Raw genomic sequence first — 20,102 nt, 5'->3', positions numbered from 1 at the left:
AAAAAGCTAAAATTATGTATAAGCTGTATTTATTATAAAAATAATTTTAAACATACATTACCACATGCGTTCTTAAGTTTAATTGCTATTGATAAAATCCGTTAATTTTGTCTTGAGTTTTTTTGTTTGAAATGCGAACAAAAAGTGAAATAGATTTTACTGCTTTCTATAAAAGTTAAATGGCTTTGAAAATCAATTCAAGGATATTTCCCCCATAAAATGCTTTAACAAGTTAGAAATGTTTTGAAATATTTTGGGAACTAGGGAAAGTGGATCTCAAAGAAGAGTTCGTTAAATAGAAGTCCGACTGTATATGTATTTTAAATGAACATGTAGTAATTTTTTATTCTGATATTATGGGTGATATTCTCGCATTTTGTTGGAGGGGGTACACACAAATTATTTCCTTCTCAGTTTTTAAAAAATCATGATATCCGTAGTAGTTATTGTTGAGAAAAAGATCAAGGACAAAATCATTAGAATCAGATTTCTCAAATGCGTGTTTCGTTTCGAGATTAGGTTGTTGTAATAAATAATATCGTTTAAAAACAAAGGAGAAATCAACAACTATCAATCTTAAAAAGTAAATACTTAAATGCACGATTCAAATTTTCTATAATGTTTGAAATGTATCTGGATATTTAAAATCCACTTGAAAATCAATATCAATAACTGCCAAAAATACAATCAAAACACTACATATTGTGGGTGACCACTTGGATCAGTCTACATAGGGACCGAGGGTGTGCGATATTAGGCCTTGTTACACTGTTCTACCATAAAGTGCTGACTTTGCGTGCAGGTTGTCCCCTCTGTAGAGGATCAAAATTGTGATGGCATGTTTCCAGAGCGTCGCCAAGAGCCCATTGTGCAGCTCTAGTCCGACAAAAATGATCAAATCAACTCAACAATATTTTACAAAACGAGAGAGAATTACCAACTAAAATGAGATTTTTGGTAATTTTTTAAAATGCACAACACAGCTTAAGTGTAACCAAGGTTTCGTATTACATAAGCCTTTGAATTGTTTAGAAGTAGGTGAGTAAAAAGCCTAATAGATCAAATTCACTAAACCAAGAATCATATTAAAAGATGACAACTTGAAAAAATTTATCTGCTATCCAGACACAGTTGGCATCTCCGGGGTAGTAATAAATATTACTAGATTAAGGAAAGTGCCCACTGGCCTGTGTTGGTGGCAGGGAGCTGTCCTTGCATCAGAAAGGTTCTGGGTTCGAATCCCAGGCAAGGCATGAATGTTCTTTCCTTCACTGTACTATCAGTCCTCACTGTGGGAGCTACGTTGGCCCACCTTATATGGTGCCCCTGAAAGAGAAGCCAACAAAATTGCCCTGTAAATGCCTGAATTGACAGAGGTTAACACAGTTGGGCATTGGAAAAAAAAAAGATTAAGGGAAGCAATAAATTATTTTATACAGGGCTGATTGTGTTCCGGAAAAAATCCGGATTTCCGCTAACATAGTAACATCCGGAAGTTTCCGGAGATCGAAGGTCCAGACATTTCAAAAAATCATTGATCACAGAAGTTTCTGGAAATCAAATTTTCAAAGGTTGAACTTAAAAACACAGTTTATTTTATTTGTTTGTAAGGGAGAGCCAGATACTTTATAAACTTATATTCATGATTAATATTCACTTTTTATCAGTAAATAGTTGTTATAATCATAAACTCAAGAAAGAAAGACATATTTGTAAATTTTTATTACTTCTCCAGTTCATCATAGGTATGTGTAAAATTTTAAATATATTTTAAGTAAACGAATAAATATTGAGAAAAAGGGAAAAACCTTGTTTAAATTTTTTTCAATTTAAACTGTTTTTTTTTTTTACTTGGCTCACAATTACCCCTGATTATATATTGCTTTGAAGATTAGCTTACATGACAGAGGATTTTTTACTTGTGAGTTCATTTCCAAGTAATGGGTATAGTTCTGTAATGCTCGAAATTTAAAAATTCAAAAAACTTATGGTGCTTCGTGAATATTTGCATTAAAACTCAGTCAAAATTGTTGTGAGAATTGTGTTAGACATTACTCAGATTAGGACATTGAGTTAAATTAATATTAATAAAATAAGACACAGAAACCTGTTTGAAGTTTGGCAAAAAAATTTTATTTATTGTTTTTTCAATGAAAGAATTTCTTTTATAACAAACAGTTGAATTTGAGACATTTTTCCATGTGAGTTAACTACAGAATTTATTTAAAATTTTTTCTTCAAATGCAGGTAAAGTTTGGCCATAAGCCATGATAGAATATCATATAAATCATTTTGTTTAAAAAAAAATTTTTTTTTGTCCACATCTTTAATTGCTCATATAGAAAAATGTTACAGTGTTATAATTCATTATAATTTTAAACTTTACCAAGATTTTTCTGATTATACACTAATTAACTTTCAGAAACAAACCTTGAAAAAGGAAAAAACCTTTACAAAGTTAACTAACTACGTTCTTAGTTTTCTGCCTTAACTATGTAAGAAAGTATTTTCTTTTTTGACAGTTATTAGAAATGCAATGGAATATTTATTATCTGACACTTGTGAATTAGAGGCAAAGTTTATACAGCCTTAAATAATACTTGTAAACAATAGAGAAAAAATATATTGCTTTTTTTAAGCCCTTAAAATTTTTACACTGAAGTCATAAGCAACTTTTCAGGTAAAATTAGTTGCAAGTTCAAAGAGAGGGAGAATGGATTTGGGGCCTAGATGATCAGTATTCTACTGTGTGACATTTTTTATTAAAATATTGCTTAAAGAGAAATGTGTTAATATTTTATTCGACAAAAAAGGTAGGGAAAAAAGTGGCAGATCTAGTCCGGCCAATAAATAGCAACATTTTAACATAATTAAATATGCATATATGAACAAAAACAGGATAATTGATCTCTTGCTCAGCATAGAAGATAATAGACCTAGACCAGTGATGAGATTCAAATCGTACATAATATTTCTCTAAATTTATTGAATTTTTTTTTTCAAAAAATAAAATTAATATAAAAATACAAGATTTAGATTAATATTTTTAAAATTAAAAAAAAAAAAAATTGAGACACAGATTCTTTTGATTAAATTTTCTAAGTACACTTTCGCAATACATTTTTAAATATTATTTCCATTTCAAGAATTGATACATACTGCCAACTTAATCACCATGTCTGTTTAAATTATAGGAAGTGATTTATGGAATATGATTCCCTCATTTCACAAAGTTTTATTTTCCATTTTAACTGCAATCGATTTTGACTTCACAAATGATTTATGTTATAAGCAAAGGTATGAAATTCTGGAAATTATAGCTCATTTCTCATTACTCTCTTTTAAAAAATGAACGAAAAGTGTTCCTGCTTTGCTTAAGTTGATGGGTAACGAGATTCTCTGATTGTGGCCCTTTCAGTTAAGAACATTTACACATGTACCAGTTGAATCCCAACACTGTTTCAGTAAAGAACATTTACACACGTACCAGTTGAATCCAAACACTGTTCTAAACATACTGATTGTATACTAGTTAATATAATAGCAATGGAAAATATTTTTTTAAATAGAATTTTGTAACACAAATAAGAATTTGTAACTTAGGTATATATATATTTTTTGAACCTTGGTGAGAACAGAGAAATATTGGCTTACTATGTGCAAGAATAAGCAAACCCATCAACATAAAACTTTTTATCACAGACATTTCTTTTGTGTTAAAAACACAAAATACATATTTTTTAAAATACAGATCATTTTTCTATAACAATATATCTAAGCTACATAGGGCACAATGTGCAGGCATTTTAAGGCAATTAGGGAAATTGAATTATTACTGTTAAAGATGGAAAATTGTATTTGTATGAAAAATATTTGATTTGTAAAAAAAGTGATTAGCCTGTAAAAATGAGAGGCTAAAAATTGAGACTAATTAAAAGAAATAAAATGCTAAAAAAGTTGACTAACAAACAAATGCAAATGAAAAATTTGATTTAAAAAAAATCTAATAAATAAGATTAATTTTATACATATTCTGAATCAAAAAATTGCTTTTCTGTTCGCTTGCGAGTTATTGTTCTTTCAATCAATTTTTTTATTTCTGACACAACACACACAGAAGATGTCAAAGCAACAAGCATCAGAATATCTAAAAAGAAAGTAAAAATTATTTTACGAAAAATAAATGAAACCAGCAGCTTAAAAAGTGATAACTTTTATTGAATGTAATTATAGAACATAAAATATTTATATACATTCATTTAGAATAATTTTAAATGTGTTTAAACACTAAAAAAATACACAGGAATCATTTAAAATACAGTAAAAAGAAGTGGTTTTTATATAGTTATGAATTAAAACTTTTAATTCTAATTAATTGCAGAATTAGCAATATTTAAGGTTCAACAATGGTTTTCCTCCTTGATATTTTACTACTAATATTTTTAAAAAAAATAAAATTATCGTAATTTTAACTACAACTGAAGTATGTAACAAACTGTAAATGAACTCTTCTTTGATTTCCTTTTTGAGAAAACATAATGTGTGCTAAATTACATACTTGTGTACATAAATTAAGCACATTTAGAACGGATTGTCCTGTTTTATTAAATTTTGACAGATTTTTTAAAGGTCTAGTGAAATATATTTCAGTATTTAGTTTTTTCAGCTTTAATATGATCATTCTCATGTTTTAATCTTTATTAACTAATTTAGTTCTAGGGTTTCCTTTAAAAAAAAAAACAACAACTTACTAGTTAACACAAATGCAATGTAATATGATTTATTATCATGTTATTCCTTGAAGCAGTTCGCAAATTTTGCCTTTGAGTTACGCAAATCGAAAATGACACAAGACATTTATCACAATGTTCAGATCAAATTTTCTTTTATTTTAAGAGTTTTACTAATATATTTCTGACCTTCATTTGAGAGCAAGGAAAAACAGGAAATTCCTACTAAAATAAATTCATTTATAACGCCAGAAGTGCTAATTTACTGGAATTTTCTTACTAATGAATAAAAACCTTGATGGGAAAAAATTTAAACAAATGAAATAAGAATTAAATTTAATTATAGAAAAAGAAATTTACCTTGCAAAGGCAAAGCTTCAGTTTGAAATATCCTTTGTAAAGGAGCAAAATAAATAACTAATAACTGTCCAATAACAGATCCTGTAACTGCAATGAGGAACATCTTGTTGCTGCACAAGCCAATTGTAAAGATAGATTTTGTCTAAGAAAAGAAAGCAAGTTAGAATATCACCTCTTTTTTTCTTAAAAAAAATTTAAAAAAAAACATTTAAAATAGTAAAATTGTTTAATAGGATAGGTAGACACAAAACAAATTTATTTCACACAGTTAAATTTCATAATTTTTAGGTAAGTAAAAGTTTAATTAAAAATATAAATTTTAGTTAAGTCACTCTAAACAATGTTCCAAAACAAACAAACAAATTAAGTTTTATGCCATCTTTAACAAAATTGAAGGTGGTTTTGCATATTAGATCCACAAAGTAATGAGTTAGCATACTTGAAACTTAATAACAATAATGCTTCCTACCTGAGACCGACAGCTTAAAGCATTGAACATGTCAAAGAAAACAAAGCAAGTGAAGGTCATGGTAGTATCCCTTCTAGTTACCATCATGTCACTCATCTGAAACAAAATAATTTCAATTACTCTCCATGAATTGTACCAATTATCTCCCAGAAAAATTTGGCAGAGTCATTTGAATCGCTTGGATAATATTGCATGAGATTCAGGTGAAATTTTGCTGCCATTTAAAGAGATATAGTTAGCTATAGTTTTTTAATGATAAGTATTGCTTAATTTAAAGTATTGTTCCCAGGGAGGTCATTTTACAAGTTTCCAGAATTTACAATATATAACAGCACAAAAACATTTTATATTGCCTACATGGTAATTTGGGTGCTTTTCACTAACAATTTTAAATTATGGCTTATGAATGATTCTTTTATAAGTCTACTGAAGATATTCATTATTTTTTCCATAAACTAGAGTATGTAAAAAACAAGGTTTAAAAAAAAAACTTCTTAAAAATATAAAAGAAAATTAGTAGTTTTTTGTTCGCTTGGATCCGTTTTTTTATACATTTAAAATAAAAGGTTAAATAATATTTTAAGCACTAATCGTCCTCAGCAAAATGAAATAATTTTTCAAAATATAAGTGAATATGATATATCTATAACATTGTTAAGAAAATAAAAATATATAAAACCTAAATTAGTTCTTGGTGTAAAAATTTTTTTATGTAAATTTCAGTGAGCATATTGAATAAGAAAATCTGAAATATTAAACCAAAGGAAATAATTAAATTGTTTACAATTACCTCTCTTCGAAAGATCCACATGGTACCCGTAATAATGATTAAAGCTGATAATATGACATTTATAATCAGATCTTTTGTTATCATAGGTTCTTTTACATTTCTTGGAGGCTGTTTCAAAACATCATGATCAACAGGCTCAACCCCTAAGCTATGATACAAATGAAATTTGATTATGTTTTTGTATTACACATAGACACAAGGAAAGCAATCTGGAAATACATCGTTCGTCAAACATTTTTTTCTTGCCAATAATACATATTACAAAATGTTTTTAAGGTAGTGTAATTGCATTCATATAAGCGACAATTCTAGTAAAATAGTAATTAAGGGAGCAGTTAAGATTATATTAAATGTAAGATACATTTTATATTAGCTTATTTAGAGACGAACTTAATCAACTAATTTTAAAAAAGAGAAACATATATATATCCAATTTAGAAACTAAAGAGGTAAATCATTGAGATCAATTATTTGATTTTGAAAATCATTGAAATCAATTATAAATTTTAAAAGGGTAATACTTAATAAAAATCATTTATTGAATAAAACATAAATATCACAAGCATTTTTTTTAAAGGTTGTTCAACGATTCATGGATTCTTTATATTTTCAAAAGTTAAGCTTTACAAAGTCATCTTTTAAAAAATAATACAAGTAAATTATTGTCTAAAAGTTAAACAGCTAAAACAAAAAAGCTGTAACTGAATTTAAGAACTTTTAAAAAGGACTTAAAATATCTTTCTATTAAATCGTTTTCCAAATTCCTAGACAAATGCAATTCTCAAAAATAATTTTTTTTAATTGTTAGTTTTTCATAAGAAACTTGTTTTTGAAAATCTGATATTTTAGTAACATTAGGTATTCAGCACTAAAAAAACAAGAACGTTCTAAAAGTAAAATCTTTGAAATTCAAATTACAGTCGGACCTCTATTTAACTAAGTCACTAAATCCCGATAATAAGTTCGTTAAATGGAAAAATTAGCTAAATAGAATATCACCTTTTGAAATACTTAAACAACACAAAACAGGTTTCAAATTCATAAACACTAGTCATAATTATTACAGCAATTGATGCACTTTTATCTTGCAAACTAGTATCTATTATTTATTTTATAAATCTTAACCATATAAAAGAAATCTGCATGGAAAGTAAGAGTAGAGCAAAACATTATCCAGTGTTACACTATCATACTACATACATTTACAACTAAAAAAAGCTAAAATTATGTTTAAAATGATAGCTGCATTTATTATAAAAGTAATTTTAAACATACATCACCACGTGCGTTAAGTTTAATTGCTACAGATAAAATCCGTTAATTTGAACTGAGGTTTTCGTTTGAAATGCAAACAAAAAGGTAAAGGGAATTTACTGCTTTCTCTAAGATAATTTTCAGAGGAAACAGTAATACATTTCATAAAGCAGTGGTTTCGAACATTAATTTAAGGTCAATTCCCCCATAAAGTGCGTTAACAAGTTTGAAATGTTAAGAAATATTTTGGAAAATAGGGAAAGTGGATCTCAATGAAAAGTTCAATAAACAGAAAATTCACTTCGCTATTTGGAGGCTATTTTACGAAGAATTTTCCATACTGTTCTTGGTTCCTCGAAAAGATTTGTAAAATAGAGAAATTCGTAAAATGGAAGTTCGGTAAATAGAAGTCTGACTGTATATTTAAGAAAAATTTACCTTAACATTCAATTAAAAAAATTAATTTTAAAAAATTAAATGAGAAAAGATATCAAAGAATTATGCAAAATATTTTTATTTTCCCCCTTACAAAATTGGAAAGAGAACATATATAATATTTTATTTTACAATAAGCATAGTTGCCGGTATGCAAAGGAAAAAATCCAGTAAGTTTTACGAAATAATATAAATGTCATGCGTAATATTTTAAATAAATTAATTTTCAGAATTTTTATAGTCAGTAAAATAGAAAAACTACATCCCACTAATTACTATAAATCTAAATTGGTTGGAATATTCTCTATTTGTGATGAATTTCAATATTGATTGTTTTTATCATTTTACATTTAATTTTTTTTTAAATCATAAATTTCAACAACAATAGATAATGAAATCAGTTTAGAAAGTTAAACATATTGTACAATTAGTTTTAATAGAGTAGTAAAAAATATAAAAATTACAGAACAATGAACAAAAAAGCAAAGCTTATAACAGATAATTTTAAATTTGGCTTTCATCATTATTTAGCAATAATACTTTTTAAAATATTTATAAAACAATGAATGAACAAAGTAAAAAAATTTAATGTAGGATTTTTTTTTTTTCAATTTTAGGAAATTTTCTGAAATGTACAAAAGTTAGGAGAATTTTTGAATAACCCAGTAGATCAGCAAAAACTACCAAAATCCAGTAGTGTCTTTTATAATCAATACCTATGAATTAGGTATTGATTATAAAAGATTAATTTAAGGGACAAGAAGTTAGCATCTGATTACATCCACAAAAATAAAAATTACAGATGTTTTATTATTATTTTTTTTTACTAGAAAATCGAAGCTAAAAAATTTATAAAAACTTAAGATTCGTCTTAAAAACAAAATTTGGAAGCGAACTCAAAAGTTAAGTTTTCACAGCACAACTGATATTAACAGTATAGCTTGCATCAATGATTCATGCAATGTAATATATCCGAAACTTGTTTTGAGGAAAAGTTTGTAAAGTAGTTTTTGTGACATCATGCACAGGGTGCATTATTCAATAGTAACTAGGTAAATTTCACGGTGCATACAGTGTACAAATATTTATAATTTCAACTAAAATCACAAATAACGATTTTATTTGCAAAGTATTATGAAGTTACAAGAAAAGATTCATGGTTAATCATTTACTTATTTTGAATTCTTAGTAAAATGTCAAACCAATTAGCAATTTCAGAACATGTCCTGATTAGCACACTAAGAAAACTTGTTAAATGTATATTATGAGATCAAAAAAAAAGTTCACAAAAATGTTAATACAACACATAAGTAAAATAAGATTTTTCATAATTAAAAAACCTTTGAGCAGGTGGACCATCCATAATGATATTAATCCAAAGAATCTGCATAGCATTCAAGGGATTAGGAATGTGCATAAAAGTTGAGAGAGCAACTAATGACAAAGCCGCAATGCTCCTGCAAAGTAAAAAATTGGCTTTTACAATTTATAAAATATAAAAGTGATTTTCTTAAAAATGGATTCAGATAAACTGTTAACCCCTTAACTGCCGGCGTATATATACGTCTCGGCCAGACGATGCATTAACTGCCACAGGTTTTCCCGAAGTACGATGCTTTGCATTGCGCTGTTATAAATAGAACTTCATCCCCAACTTGTGAATGCAGTAAAATGACCTTGAAAATGTTTGCCAATGAAAGTGTTTGCAATGTATGCATTACCAATTTCAGAGAAGGCGGAAGGGGCAATGGGAAAGGGGTGTGTTGGAAAAGTTATATCATAATATTTATTGCTTGTGTGTTTCTATTTGAGTAAGGTCGGGCTTATTATTCCTTCGTTTTCGTTTCCCGTGTATATTCGTCGAGAATCTCGCTATCAGTGCATTGAATGTGATGTTGGTTTATGTGCCCAACTATGTTTCAGGATTTATCATACAACAGCTAAGTTTTAACATCCTTTATATTATATTTTTATTCTTTAATTTAAGTTTTGTATTTTCTTTTTTCTTCTCTTGTGAAAGTAAACTGTTTTTAAATTGCAAAGCGTGCATCTTTTCCTTCCACTAAAACACAGCTTATCAAAGTGCACTTGAGCGAAAAACAGTGGCACTGGGGAGTGAATCACGTAAATTTTACTCGGCAGGTAAGGGGTTAAAAAAGTGTATTATTATATAACATAAATAGATAAAGGTTTAAAACAGTTTCTCATTATTGTTGGCCTATTCTTATATGCAAGAAAATTGCAGAATTTGATTTCTTATTTAATAATCTAGATTATGCAAAACACCAATGATGTGAAATATAAAGATCCTGAAATCTTTGACTGTCATTATCATAAAATTAAGAAAAGTTATACGAGTGTCTTTTTTGGTAAAATACTTATTTTTTATCCCTTACTTAACTCTATTTCTCACCAATATTTATTTATCTTCATTCTGTCTATTCATATTTTAATATTTCATTCTACCAATGTTCCAAATTTAATGTTCAAAACCTTAAGCTCCCTTTATTCTAAAGTAATCCAATGCCATTAAGGGGATTATGTAAAATTATTATCTTATTTATAATGCAACATTTTAATAACAAGCCAAGCATGTTTTGAGAAACATTTAAAATTCCTACCTAAATCAAACTTGCTAACCTTTTTGATATTATTAAACAGTAAATAAAATAAATTAACTTTTATGTAAAACTGTGAGGGCTCAATATATGAAACTAAAATAATAAATGCATACAAAATTGTAAAATATTACTACAAATTAATTTTATTAAATAATCTATTTTGCCAAAAACAATTACGGAGCTTTTAGGGCAACCAAAAATTAAGTGGGAACTTAAACAGTAATTGTAGATGAAATTGCAATGGTAACCTAACAATGAATAGATTTTAATTTTATCCCAATAGAATCAGGAAGTACATCTGTGAGATCATCTTTCTATGTTAATTCAATAAAACATTTCAACTCTTTTAATTGATTACTTTTTTATTCCGATATAACAATCTCTTTAACGTAAAAGAATGAAAATTGATTGTGCAGCAATAGAGGCTGGTGAGCCTGAAAAACTTTAAAATATAAAAGTTACCAATACATATAAAATTGAAGATCTTTTGATACTTGTTTAAACATTAAAACATTAGAGGTTTGGGCAGTACATAATTTCAAAGTATATAAAAGAGGATAATATAAGTAGTTGAAACTTAATTCAAGATTTTCTACAGTCAAAAAGATCAATTATTCTTTCTAATATTTGAGATTTAGCAATAAGTAGCAATATTATTCAAATTTATTATATATATATATACATATTTCATTTATGATTTAAATAAAACTATTAAATTTAAAACTTAACCAAATTAAATTTTAGAGTTAAGATAATTTTGATTCATGTTTTTTGAAGCATATGTTACAAGCATAATAGAGGGCAATACCCACATTAATTTGATTATATTTTAATTACAGATATTATTAAAAAAAATTTAGTACAGATATTATATAAATTTTACATTATATGTTTATATTTGAAGAATGAATCAAAGAAAAATATCAATATCTTTTGACAAATTTTTTTTAAAAAAAGAGCAAGAAGAAAAAAAAAAAACACAGACTTAAAGTTTAGAATAAAATGGAACTAACACTGAGAAGGTTAAATCTTATACTTATTTTATATGTTACACGTGAAAAATGTAGAACTCAATATATAACAATTTGAAACAAGTAATGTCACATTTAATGTATAATTTCATAAATTTTTTTTAAAGATTTTAATAATTTTCTTTTTAAAAGCAGACATAACATTTTAAAATTCTTTATGAAACAATATATGAGTGTAAAATTTTTTTTCTTCTTTTGTGCAAGATAAAAGTTAAACTAACTATTTTTAACAAAACCTGATTATTTTACAGTTTCCAAGGATTTAAATAAGTTTACATTGATTTTACACTAAGAAAACAAGAGGTAAAACTTACGTGCTTAATTGAAAACGTACAAAGTTCCTGATGTTATAAAAGATTCCCTTTCCTTCCTCAATAGCAGCCCTATTATAATAAAGACACGATTTTAAGAGGATATTTAATAATATATAGCATGAACTCTATGAAATATACATACATAATGGTAAAGAAGTCATCATCAACTAATATCATATCAGCAGCTTCTTTGCAGACATCTGTTCCATTCTTACCCATAGCAATACCAATATCTGCTTTTTTCAAAGCAACACCATCATTCACACCATCACCAGTCATACCGACAATAGCCCCATTTCTCTGATAAGCCTTCAAATAAATTCAAAACAGATAAATAATTTATTCACTATTGCACATAATACATATTTGAACATTGTCTTAGAACATCTTGTGTGATGGTTCCACGAAATTTTCCTAAGAAATTTATCAATCACTTTAAATAAATTTTATACTTTCAAAAACACTCAGTTTAATTTGAATTGAATTTTAGAAATTACTTTCTAAAATATTGATGTGTGCCCAAGTGATGAAAGTCAATGCCCTGGTGAAGCAGAGGTTCTGAATTCTATCCTCGCAGATGAAAGAAAATATAAATATGTCGTTTAAGCTTTTATTTATTGTTTGAATATCTTCTAGAAACTTTTATTACATCATTCTTATATAACTGTATATAAGTTTCAGCATTTCAAGTAGAAACACAGTTACCTTGTTGTATGTATGTCAGAAGTGTTCAATAAATCATTATGACTAGTCATCTTGATTCTGTTCCTTTCCACGGGACAATATTTTAGAAACTATTTAATTGTCTTTTTTTTTATTTACTTATATATACTTCTTTCAAGAAGAAAATAAAAGTAGTCTTTTTTATATAAAAACTATGGTAATATATCAATCAATGTTATAAAAGTTTCTTGAATTATTTTTCCAAAATAAGATATTTAGAAAACATACTTAAATCTGGTTCAATGTATTTTATACTTATTTAATTTAACCATGTAATTGTTGCAAAGAAAAACACTGTCAAATTATGAATACATTAGTTGAAAATTTTAAAAATGTTTGTGTCTGCAAGAACATAAAAGACCATTTAAAACTTATGAAAGCACATTTTTAAATATTTATATCTTCTGAGATTAAAACTAAGGGAAATTTATGAATCCTCAATCAAGTTGGGAGCAATGCTATAAAGCAACAAGCTGAAATAAAACTTTTCCTTAAAAAATTTAATTATTTCTTTTTCAAAGATTTTAACATGGTCTTATATATTACACGCCAAAAGAAATTATGTAATGTAAGAAAAACAAGCTATAAAAAAAACTTTTTCAAATGCATTCTTAAAAAGAAACACATCATATTGATTTTAGGAAATATAAATGTCTTATGAACTTAAGTACTAATTTATTATATTTAAAAATAAAATATTTCAAAGAGATAGGTTTCATACTTTTACAATTCTTAATTTATGCCCAGGCCCAACTCGATAAAATATTGAAATTGAGTGTATTATATGAGCAAGTTCATCATCATTCATGAAATCAATCTTTTCTCCAGACAAGGAACGGCTGCCAACTGCATAAAGGCCTAATCTTGATGCTAAAAAATATATGCACCAATATATAATATTGCTAAAAAAGGGTTTAAAAGTAATTTTGGAAAATGAAAAAAGCATGGAACAAGATTATAAAACTTGTTAAATAATTAAATGCTTGTGAAAATTTTACCAATAGAGCATGCTGTGTCCTCTGAGTCACCAGTCAACATCTTAATTGAAACTCCACTTCCATGAAGTGTTTGTATGGCTTCAGCAACACCAGAGCGGGGTGGATCTAAAATACCCACCATTCCAAGGAAAAGTAAATCATCTAAAGATGATCCACAAGCAATGGCCAGAACTAGAAAAAAAGATAATTTTATTAACATTATGCATAAACATAAATACTGTACCTGTTGAGAATGTTCCAGTCTACATGTTCCAAGCTTTTCAAAAATAGACGTCCATTTTAAAGACTTGCCAGGCGTCACATACACGCATGGCCAGTCAACGAGCGAATGAAGTTTTCATCAGGTTCTTATAGCTTCACTCTCTTGTGATTATTTATTTAATAAATACAGCGTGTTCCAAAAATGACCAAGGATTTGAACAATTCTGCTTAAGGAAACAAAATCTTTAAACTTACAGTTGCTTTAAAGCTTGTCAACAGATGCTGCTACTAAATAGTATTAACTACAAAACTATGTTTTCAAATATATGTCAGACCATTACGACTGTAAAGATTTGCAAGGTCTTACGTTAATTTTGTCCACAATCAACATTGAGAAATATCAAAGAGTTGTTCCTGGAAAAATATTGTATTTTGAGAAGCATTTTGTAACTTTCCTTGAGTGGCAATGCAATCTGTTTACAAATTTTGTACACACAGCAAATTGCACATTGTATTTCTTCTGCTTTTCATTAAATGATTTTTCAAAATATGGGTTACTTTTTGGACACCTAGTACAATGTTTAAGGTCTATTATAACTTGTGATTTTATGTTCAAAACAACACTTTTTTTTCATGTGGGACTTTATTTTTAAAATGCTGCGGTTATTTTCTTTCAATAGAAATAAAATTTCATGAGTTGTAATTTCTACAACCTCAAAATTAAATAGGCTTGCCTTAAAACATAAATAATCTTAAAACTTTTTTACCTCTTAAACCTTTTCGTCCCATATATTGTGCTTCCTTCAAATACTGTAGATGAGTATCTTTAGACAGAACAACAGGCGAACCATGATAATTGTACTTTGTACATTTTGGTAGAAGGATTTCAATAGCCCCTTTCACAAAGTACTTTTCACTGCCCTGAAAACATAAAAAAATAAGATGTTTATTAAAAATTATCCAAAAATGAAACACATAGTTGCTTAATCAAAAAGCGTGATAAATATGTTTCAAAAATAATATCACTATTAATAGTAATAACTCTTGTAAGATACACGCTTTAACAAAAGAGCCTGACCAACTGTTAGTCACCAAATTCGATGATCTTCATACATGGTAAGATTTCATGTAAATATTGATGAAAATTTTATTTAAAAAATGAATTTTCTATTCAGATGATAATCAATTTTTTATGGAGTGAATTTTAAATTTACAAATAAGATCCTAAACCAGAATTACATAATAACATGTTTAATTTCCATTTCACAATAAATTGTGCATAGTAATAGCAAAGTTTTTTTTACATTTAAAATCTTATTCAGTCTAACAGTTAAATTAAAATTAACAATTTTTGAAATAATTCAGTGCCAAAGAAAAGAAAATGTCACTGAAAATCATTAAAAACTCAAATGGTAAAAATAAAATCAGATATAAAATAATTAAAAACATACCAGTCCAAACTTTGGTAAGCATTTTACAGCCATGAATTTCTGCTCTGAACTAAATGGAATTTCTTGTAGCCTGTTGTAACGTTCTCTAATACCCTGCATGTTCATCTGGAACAAAAAGAAATAAAAATGAAATTTTATATCAACCGATTGTGGATATAATTTTCTGGAAAAATAATTTATATTTCTTTTTATTGAAACTAAGATAAAGCTAACACATTCACACTTTTTATGTTAAATTTCATGGCTAGATTACGAAAAAGATCAATGTTTGTTAAAAGTATAGAGCTATAAAATTGCTAATTATTGTTCTTGTTTGAACCGTTGAGCCACTTTATATATATATCAAACTAAAAGAATTAAATCTAATAAAACAATATATAATTGATTAAAAATATTTTAGAGAGATTTGTTTTTAAAACTGTATCCATATTCCGAAATTAATGAAATAAATATTAATATATAATAATTAATGAATAAATATTAATGAATAAATTTGAATTAAGAAAAATGTTTTCAGTGTTTTTTTGAAAGATTGATATAAAGCATTTTTGAAATAAAGTAAAAGTATTTTTTATATAAATAGTGCTTATAGACTAAATTATGCTTATAAATAGTGCTAAATTATGCTTAATAATTCAGATAGGAATAATTCCAACAAATTTTCAGACATATTTGTTCTTGACATAATATTCAGACACAATTAATATTTAAAAACCTGCTTTTTTTTAAAAAAAATTAAACAAAAAAAATAGATATGTTTTATTAATTTATTTTTAATTAAGAAAAGCTTAAAGAATAGGCTCCTAACATAAAAAAAAAGAAGAAAACAGGAAAAAAGTTTTTTCCGAAAAAAAAAAGTTAAAACAGATTTTAAAACCTAATGTTACTGAACTTATAATGCAAAAAGGTTAATGTTTTTCACTAAATATAATTATTATTCTGTAATTATAAATATTATTTCACTAAAAAAATTATTTACATAAAAAATGAAATTTTTATAAAGGAAAATTCATGAATTTGGAATTTAAATTATTGATTATAATTTTGCTTTAAATCTAAACAATGTTTGTTATTAACCTCCACAAAAAGAAATCTCACACTTAGGTTCATTGGTGTTCAGATTTTGGAAGGCAGCTATGTTTAACTAACTTGTCAGATTGCATACCCCTAAATAAAAAACATAATTATTTCTGTCATGATGTTGCAATCTTGATAACACACCAGTGGTGGGAGAAAGCATTAGCGATGTGTGATATCTGTGCTATAAACTGCATAATATTCATACATTCTATAAAATTCAGTGCTTCCTTTCTTTAGTCAACATTCTAATTGACCAAAAAACAGAGCCGCAGCTCAAAGGATAGGCTTTCGCCTCCCACAGATTTGTTAGCCACTCTTTCATTGGCTAGATATTAGGTGGGCCAACATTGCTCACACAGTAAGGACAAATAGTACAGAGAAGGAAAGAACATCAATGCCTTGTCCGGTATTCGAACAATGGACTTTTCTGATGTAAGGTCAGCTCCCCTGACATAGTCCAGTGGGCATTTAAATCATAAAATCACTATATAATGATCACTATATACAGTGATTAATATAATAGTGTAATATCACTATATAATAAAACATAAATGTATAAGAGCATTTGAGAGACTCATAGAAAATTTTCTGACATGTTCTTACTGACATAACTTCAACTGAAGACAATGACAAAAATAATCAAAATTTCGGACAACTGCGTCATTTATGCTGAATGAATGTTTAAAGATATTTACCTTCCTGGCAGCCGCAATTAAGGCCCCCTCAGTTGGCTGGCCTCTCAGCTGATCGTCTATTATATCAGCATTGCTACATATACAGCCTGCCTGAAAAGACAAAACAAGTTTAATTCACATATACTTCAACAAACAAAACGCAATGTTAATTGCATCAGGAATAAAATTACTGAAGTGCAGCAATGTTTTAAACATATATATATATTAATCTTTTTATAAACCATGATACATTGTATATTATAAAAAAATAAAATAAAAATAAAAACTTGTGCAACTCAAGCTCAATAGAATAAGAACTACATTTGTGTGTTTTAGATTAACATATAAAAATTAATAATATACCAATGCAAGTCAAATTAACAGTCTAATACAAGTAAACTAAAATTTTATAGGCATTTAACAAAGCTTACTTCCACAATTGTTCTAACTGAATTCATCTGTTGAGAATGATTGCCAGGATCCATTATTTGAACATGACCAGATTCAGCATATCCCACTCCACTTAACTTAAACAAAAGATAAAATTTTAATAAAATATTTATTTTGGACGATAAAATTTATGCAATCTTATATTATGAAATGCATAAATATTTTAACTAAGTAAAATTTAAAAATATGTATGGTGCTTTTAAAATTTTTCTCACTTGAAAAATAAAATCTTTCTCGTCCTTTATTTAATCGAAATATAAAGATGATTTTATTATTCAGAAAGTAAATCTTTCCTTAGTAATAATTTTTAAATTAAAATAACAACAAAAAAATTCTCATTTGAAAACTCATAAATAACATGATTCAAACTTAAATATCAGAGAAACATTTTCAGTATGTTGGCATGTACTGTACTGTCAATATGTCAAAACAATTTAAAGGAGTATTAAACAAACTAAAGCATGTTGAATTTGGTTACATGCAGAGAAAATATGGGTGCTACATGAAATTATTTTTATATAAAAGTTACAAATTTCCCAGAAACAAAAGATTTGACACTCAGATCTTACTGAATTATATATCTTCAATTGTATGTATTACAAAAATAAAACAAATTTTATTTATAATAAGTGTTATTTCAATATAAACTAATAAAAAGTGCAACTTCTTCAGAATTTTTTTTATGTACTATAACTACTAATTTCAAAACCTTGTTTTTCCTCTTTCCCTAAAAATATGCAAAGTAAAACAGGATTTTGTCTTAAAACAAGTTACCCTTCCTTTAGAGAAACACCTCACACACTCAATAAATTTAATTGGTTAGTTTTTCCTATGTTTTGCATTCAATATTTTCCTAGTTGCACACACACCAACATTTAACCCCGCGCCTATGCGCCTAAAATGGTATTTATCAGTTAATGGTTAAGGTTGGAAGACAAGACAGATAGAAAAAAAAGAGAGGAAAAAATGGCAAATCGAAACAAAAAAGAGAAGAAAATAAAAAGAAATATGAAAAAAAAGAGAAGAAAAAAAAGAAACGATTATTCTATTTGTTAGGGCATTTGATTAAAAAGTATCCAGAGCTAATTGGCCAAGTTTAGCTGTGGTTGTTGCTCAACATTGCATAATTTTGTCATTTTTTCATGAAAATTATTTCAGGATTTCCTCCTATTCTTCTAGAAAATTAATCAGGTTTGTTGCCTTCTGTTTCAACTTTGGATTCTTATGGATGGATCTCTTCCAGGCTATGAGGAATTCTAGCTTTGGTTGTTTAAAGTGGTAGGATGTGGTAAGCGGACATTCTATTGCATAATGCCACACTGTTCCTACACCTCCACAGGCACATGTATTGTCAGTTGCCAGGCAGAATCGCTTTAGATACGCTTTAATGGGGCCATGCTCTGTAAAGAAGAGGATTAGCTGCCTATTCCATTCCAAAGGTTTAAATGAGACGCCTGGTAAAATTTCTCTGATTAATGTTCCTGATTTCGGTTTGTGATGATGCCAGTAGTGTTGCCAGTCCTTTTATATTTGTGTTTTAGCTTCAAGCTTAATGAATGAGTGTGGAACTTTGATGTTGAAAAATTGACCCGTATTAATTGCCTCTTTAGCTAAATTATCAGCTTGTTCGTTTCCATCATTGTTATTATGTGCTTTAATTCATGAGATTTGAAGGCCATTAGTATTATTAAGTAGATTTTGGATGTCTTGTATAATCTGATGAGTGGTATTATAATTCTTAAGTGCTATTATTGTTGAAAGGCTGTCTGACCATATTGCAGTTTGGCTTGCGATTTTTTGTTTTAATGCTATTGCTTCCGCCTGAAATACAGTGTTGTAAGAACTAATACTGAAAGAAAACACAAATAATTAAATTCGAAAAGGATAAAACTTCTTTGGAAAAAAAAAACGCGCTAAGAAGCAGCAGAAATTTCAGAAAAAAGTATCAATAAAAGAAACGAAGTATCTAAAGAAAAGTAAAGAAAGAAAAGTATCTTTTAACAGGGCGCAATTCTAGTCTTAACTGAGAAACCCCAGTTAAGCATTCTATTAATTTGTCTACGTATTTCTTTCTCCTGACCTTTTCCATTTCATTTTAAACTTCTTCTGCGCATTATAATAGGGGGCGTTGTTTTTTCAGTTTTTAGTGTTTTCTTTTCTTCTACTTGCTTTTGAAGTTGATGCTTGACCTGTGACTTAGTGAGTTTTTATTTTTCAGATGATTTTGATTGTGTTTCTTTTCTTAATTTGTTAATTATTTTGAATGTATCTTGGTTTTCCTGGACCTCTATACAAAACCATCGGGGTACTGAGGGAGATATTTTAAGCATTTGCTTCTCCCTCAATTAGAAATGGTTTTGTTTTTAATGGCTACCGAGGCCGGTACCCCCTGAAGACGTCGGCTTCGGTGGTCATATTTTTATTTCCTTCGTTTCTTTTATTGTAAGAACTAAGTTTCAATTGTGTGGCCGATGTAATTATGCCATCTTCATATTGTACAATTGCAGCACCCGTTCCATTA

General features: G+C 27.6%; 1 protein-coding gene across 6 annotated transcripts in view; it reads right to left on the bottom strand.

Annotated features, from left to right (window-relative positions):
* Positions 1-2,110: 2,110 nt before the first annotated feature.
* LOC107454649 (secretory pathway calcium atpase) overlaps positions 2,111-20,102 on the bottom strand; it is a 57,871-nt gene continuing 39,879 nt past the window's right edge. For all 6 annotated transcript variants that reach the window (XM_071183564.1, XM_016071902.4, XM_016071903.4 and 3 more), the window contains exons 12-24: positions 17,563-17,658; positions 17,153-17,242; positions 15,378-15,482; positions 14,694-14,847; positions 13,726-13,896; positions 13,449-13,597; positions 12,147-12,313; positions 12,005-12,073; positions 9,379-9,495; positions 6,350-6,497; positions 5,560-5,655; positions 5,091-5,232; positions 2,111-4,147 (exon numbers count right to left, since the gene is read on the bottom strand). In XM_071183564.1, the coding sequence (XP_071039665.1) occupies positions 4,023-4,147; positions 5,091-5,232; positions 5,560-5,655; positions 6,350-6,497; positions 9,379-9,495; positions 12,005-12,073; positions 12,147-12,313; positions 13,449-13,597; positions 13,726-13,896; positions 14,694-14,847; positions 15,378-15,482; positions 17,153-17,242; positions 17,563-17,658 (1,629 nt within the window). In that variant the 3' untranslated portion in view covers positions 2,111-4,022. The remainder of the gene's footprint in view (positions 4,148-5,090; positions 5,233-5,559; positions 5,656-6,349; positions 6,498-9,378; positions 9,496-12,004; positions 12,074-12,146; positions 12,314-13,448; positions 13,598-13,725; positions 13,897-14,693; positions 14,848-15,377; positions 15,483-17,152; positions 17,243-17,562; positions 17,659-20,102) is intronic.

This window comes from Parasteatoda tepidariorum, chromosome 1, assembly GCF_043381705.1.
Source record: "Parasteatoda tepidariorum isolate YZ-2023 chromosome 1, CAS_Ptep_4.0, whole genome shotgun sequence".
Lineage (NCBI taxonomy): Eukaryota > Metazoa > Arthropoda > Arachnida > Araneae > Theridiidae > Parasteatoda > Parasteatoda tepidariorum.
This window is presented reverse-complemented; position numbering and strand designations above follow the sequence as displayed.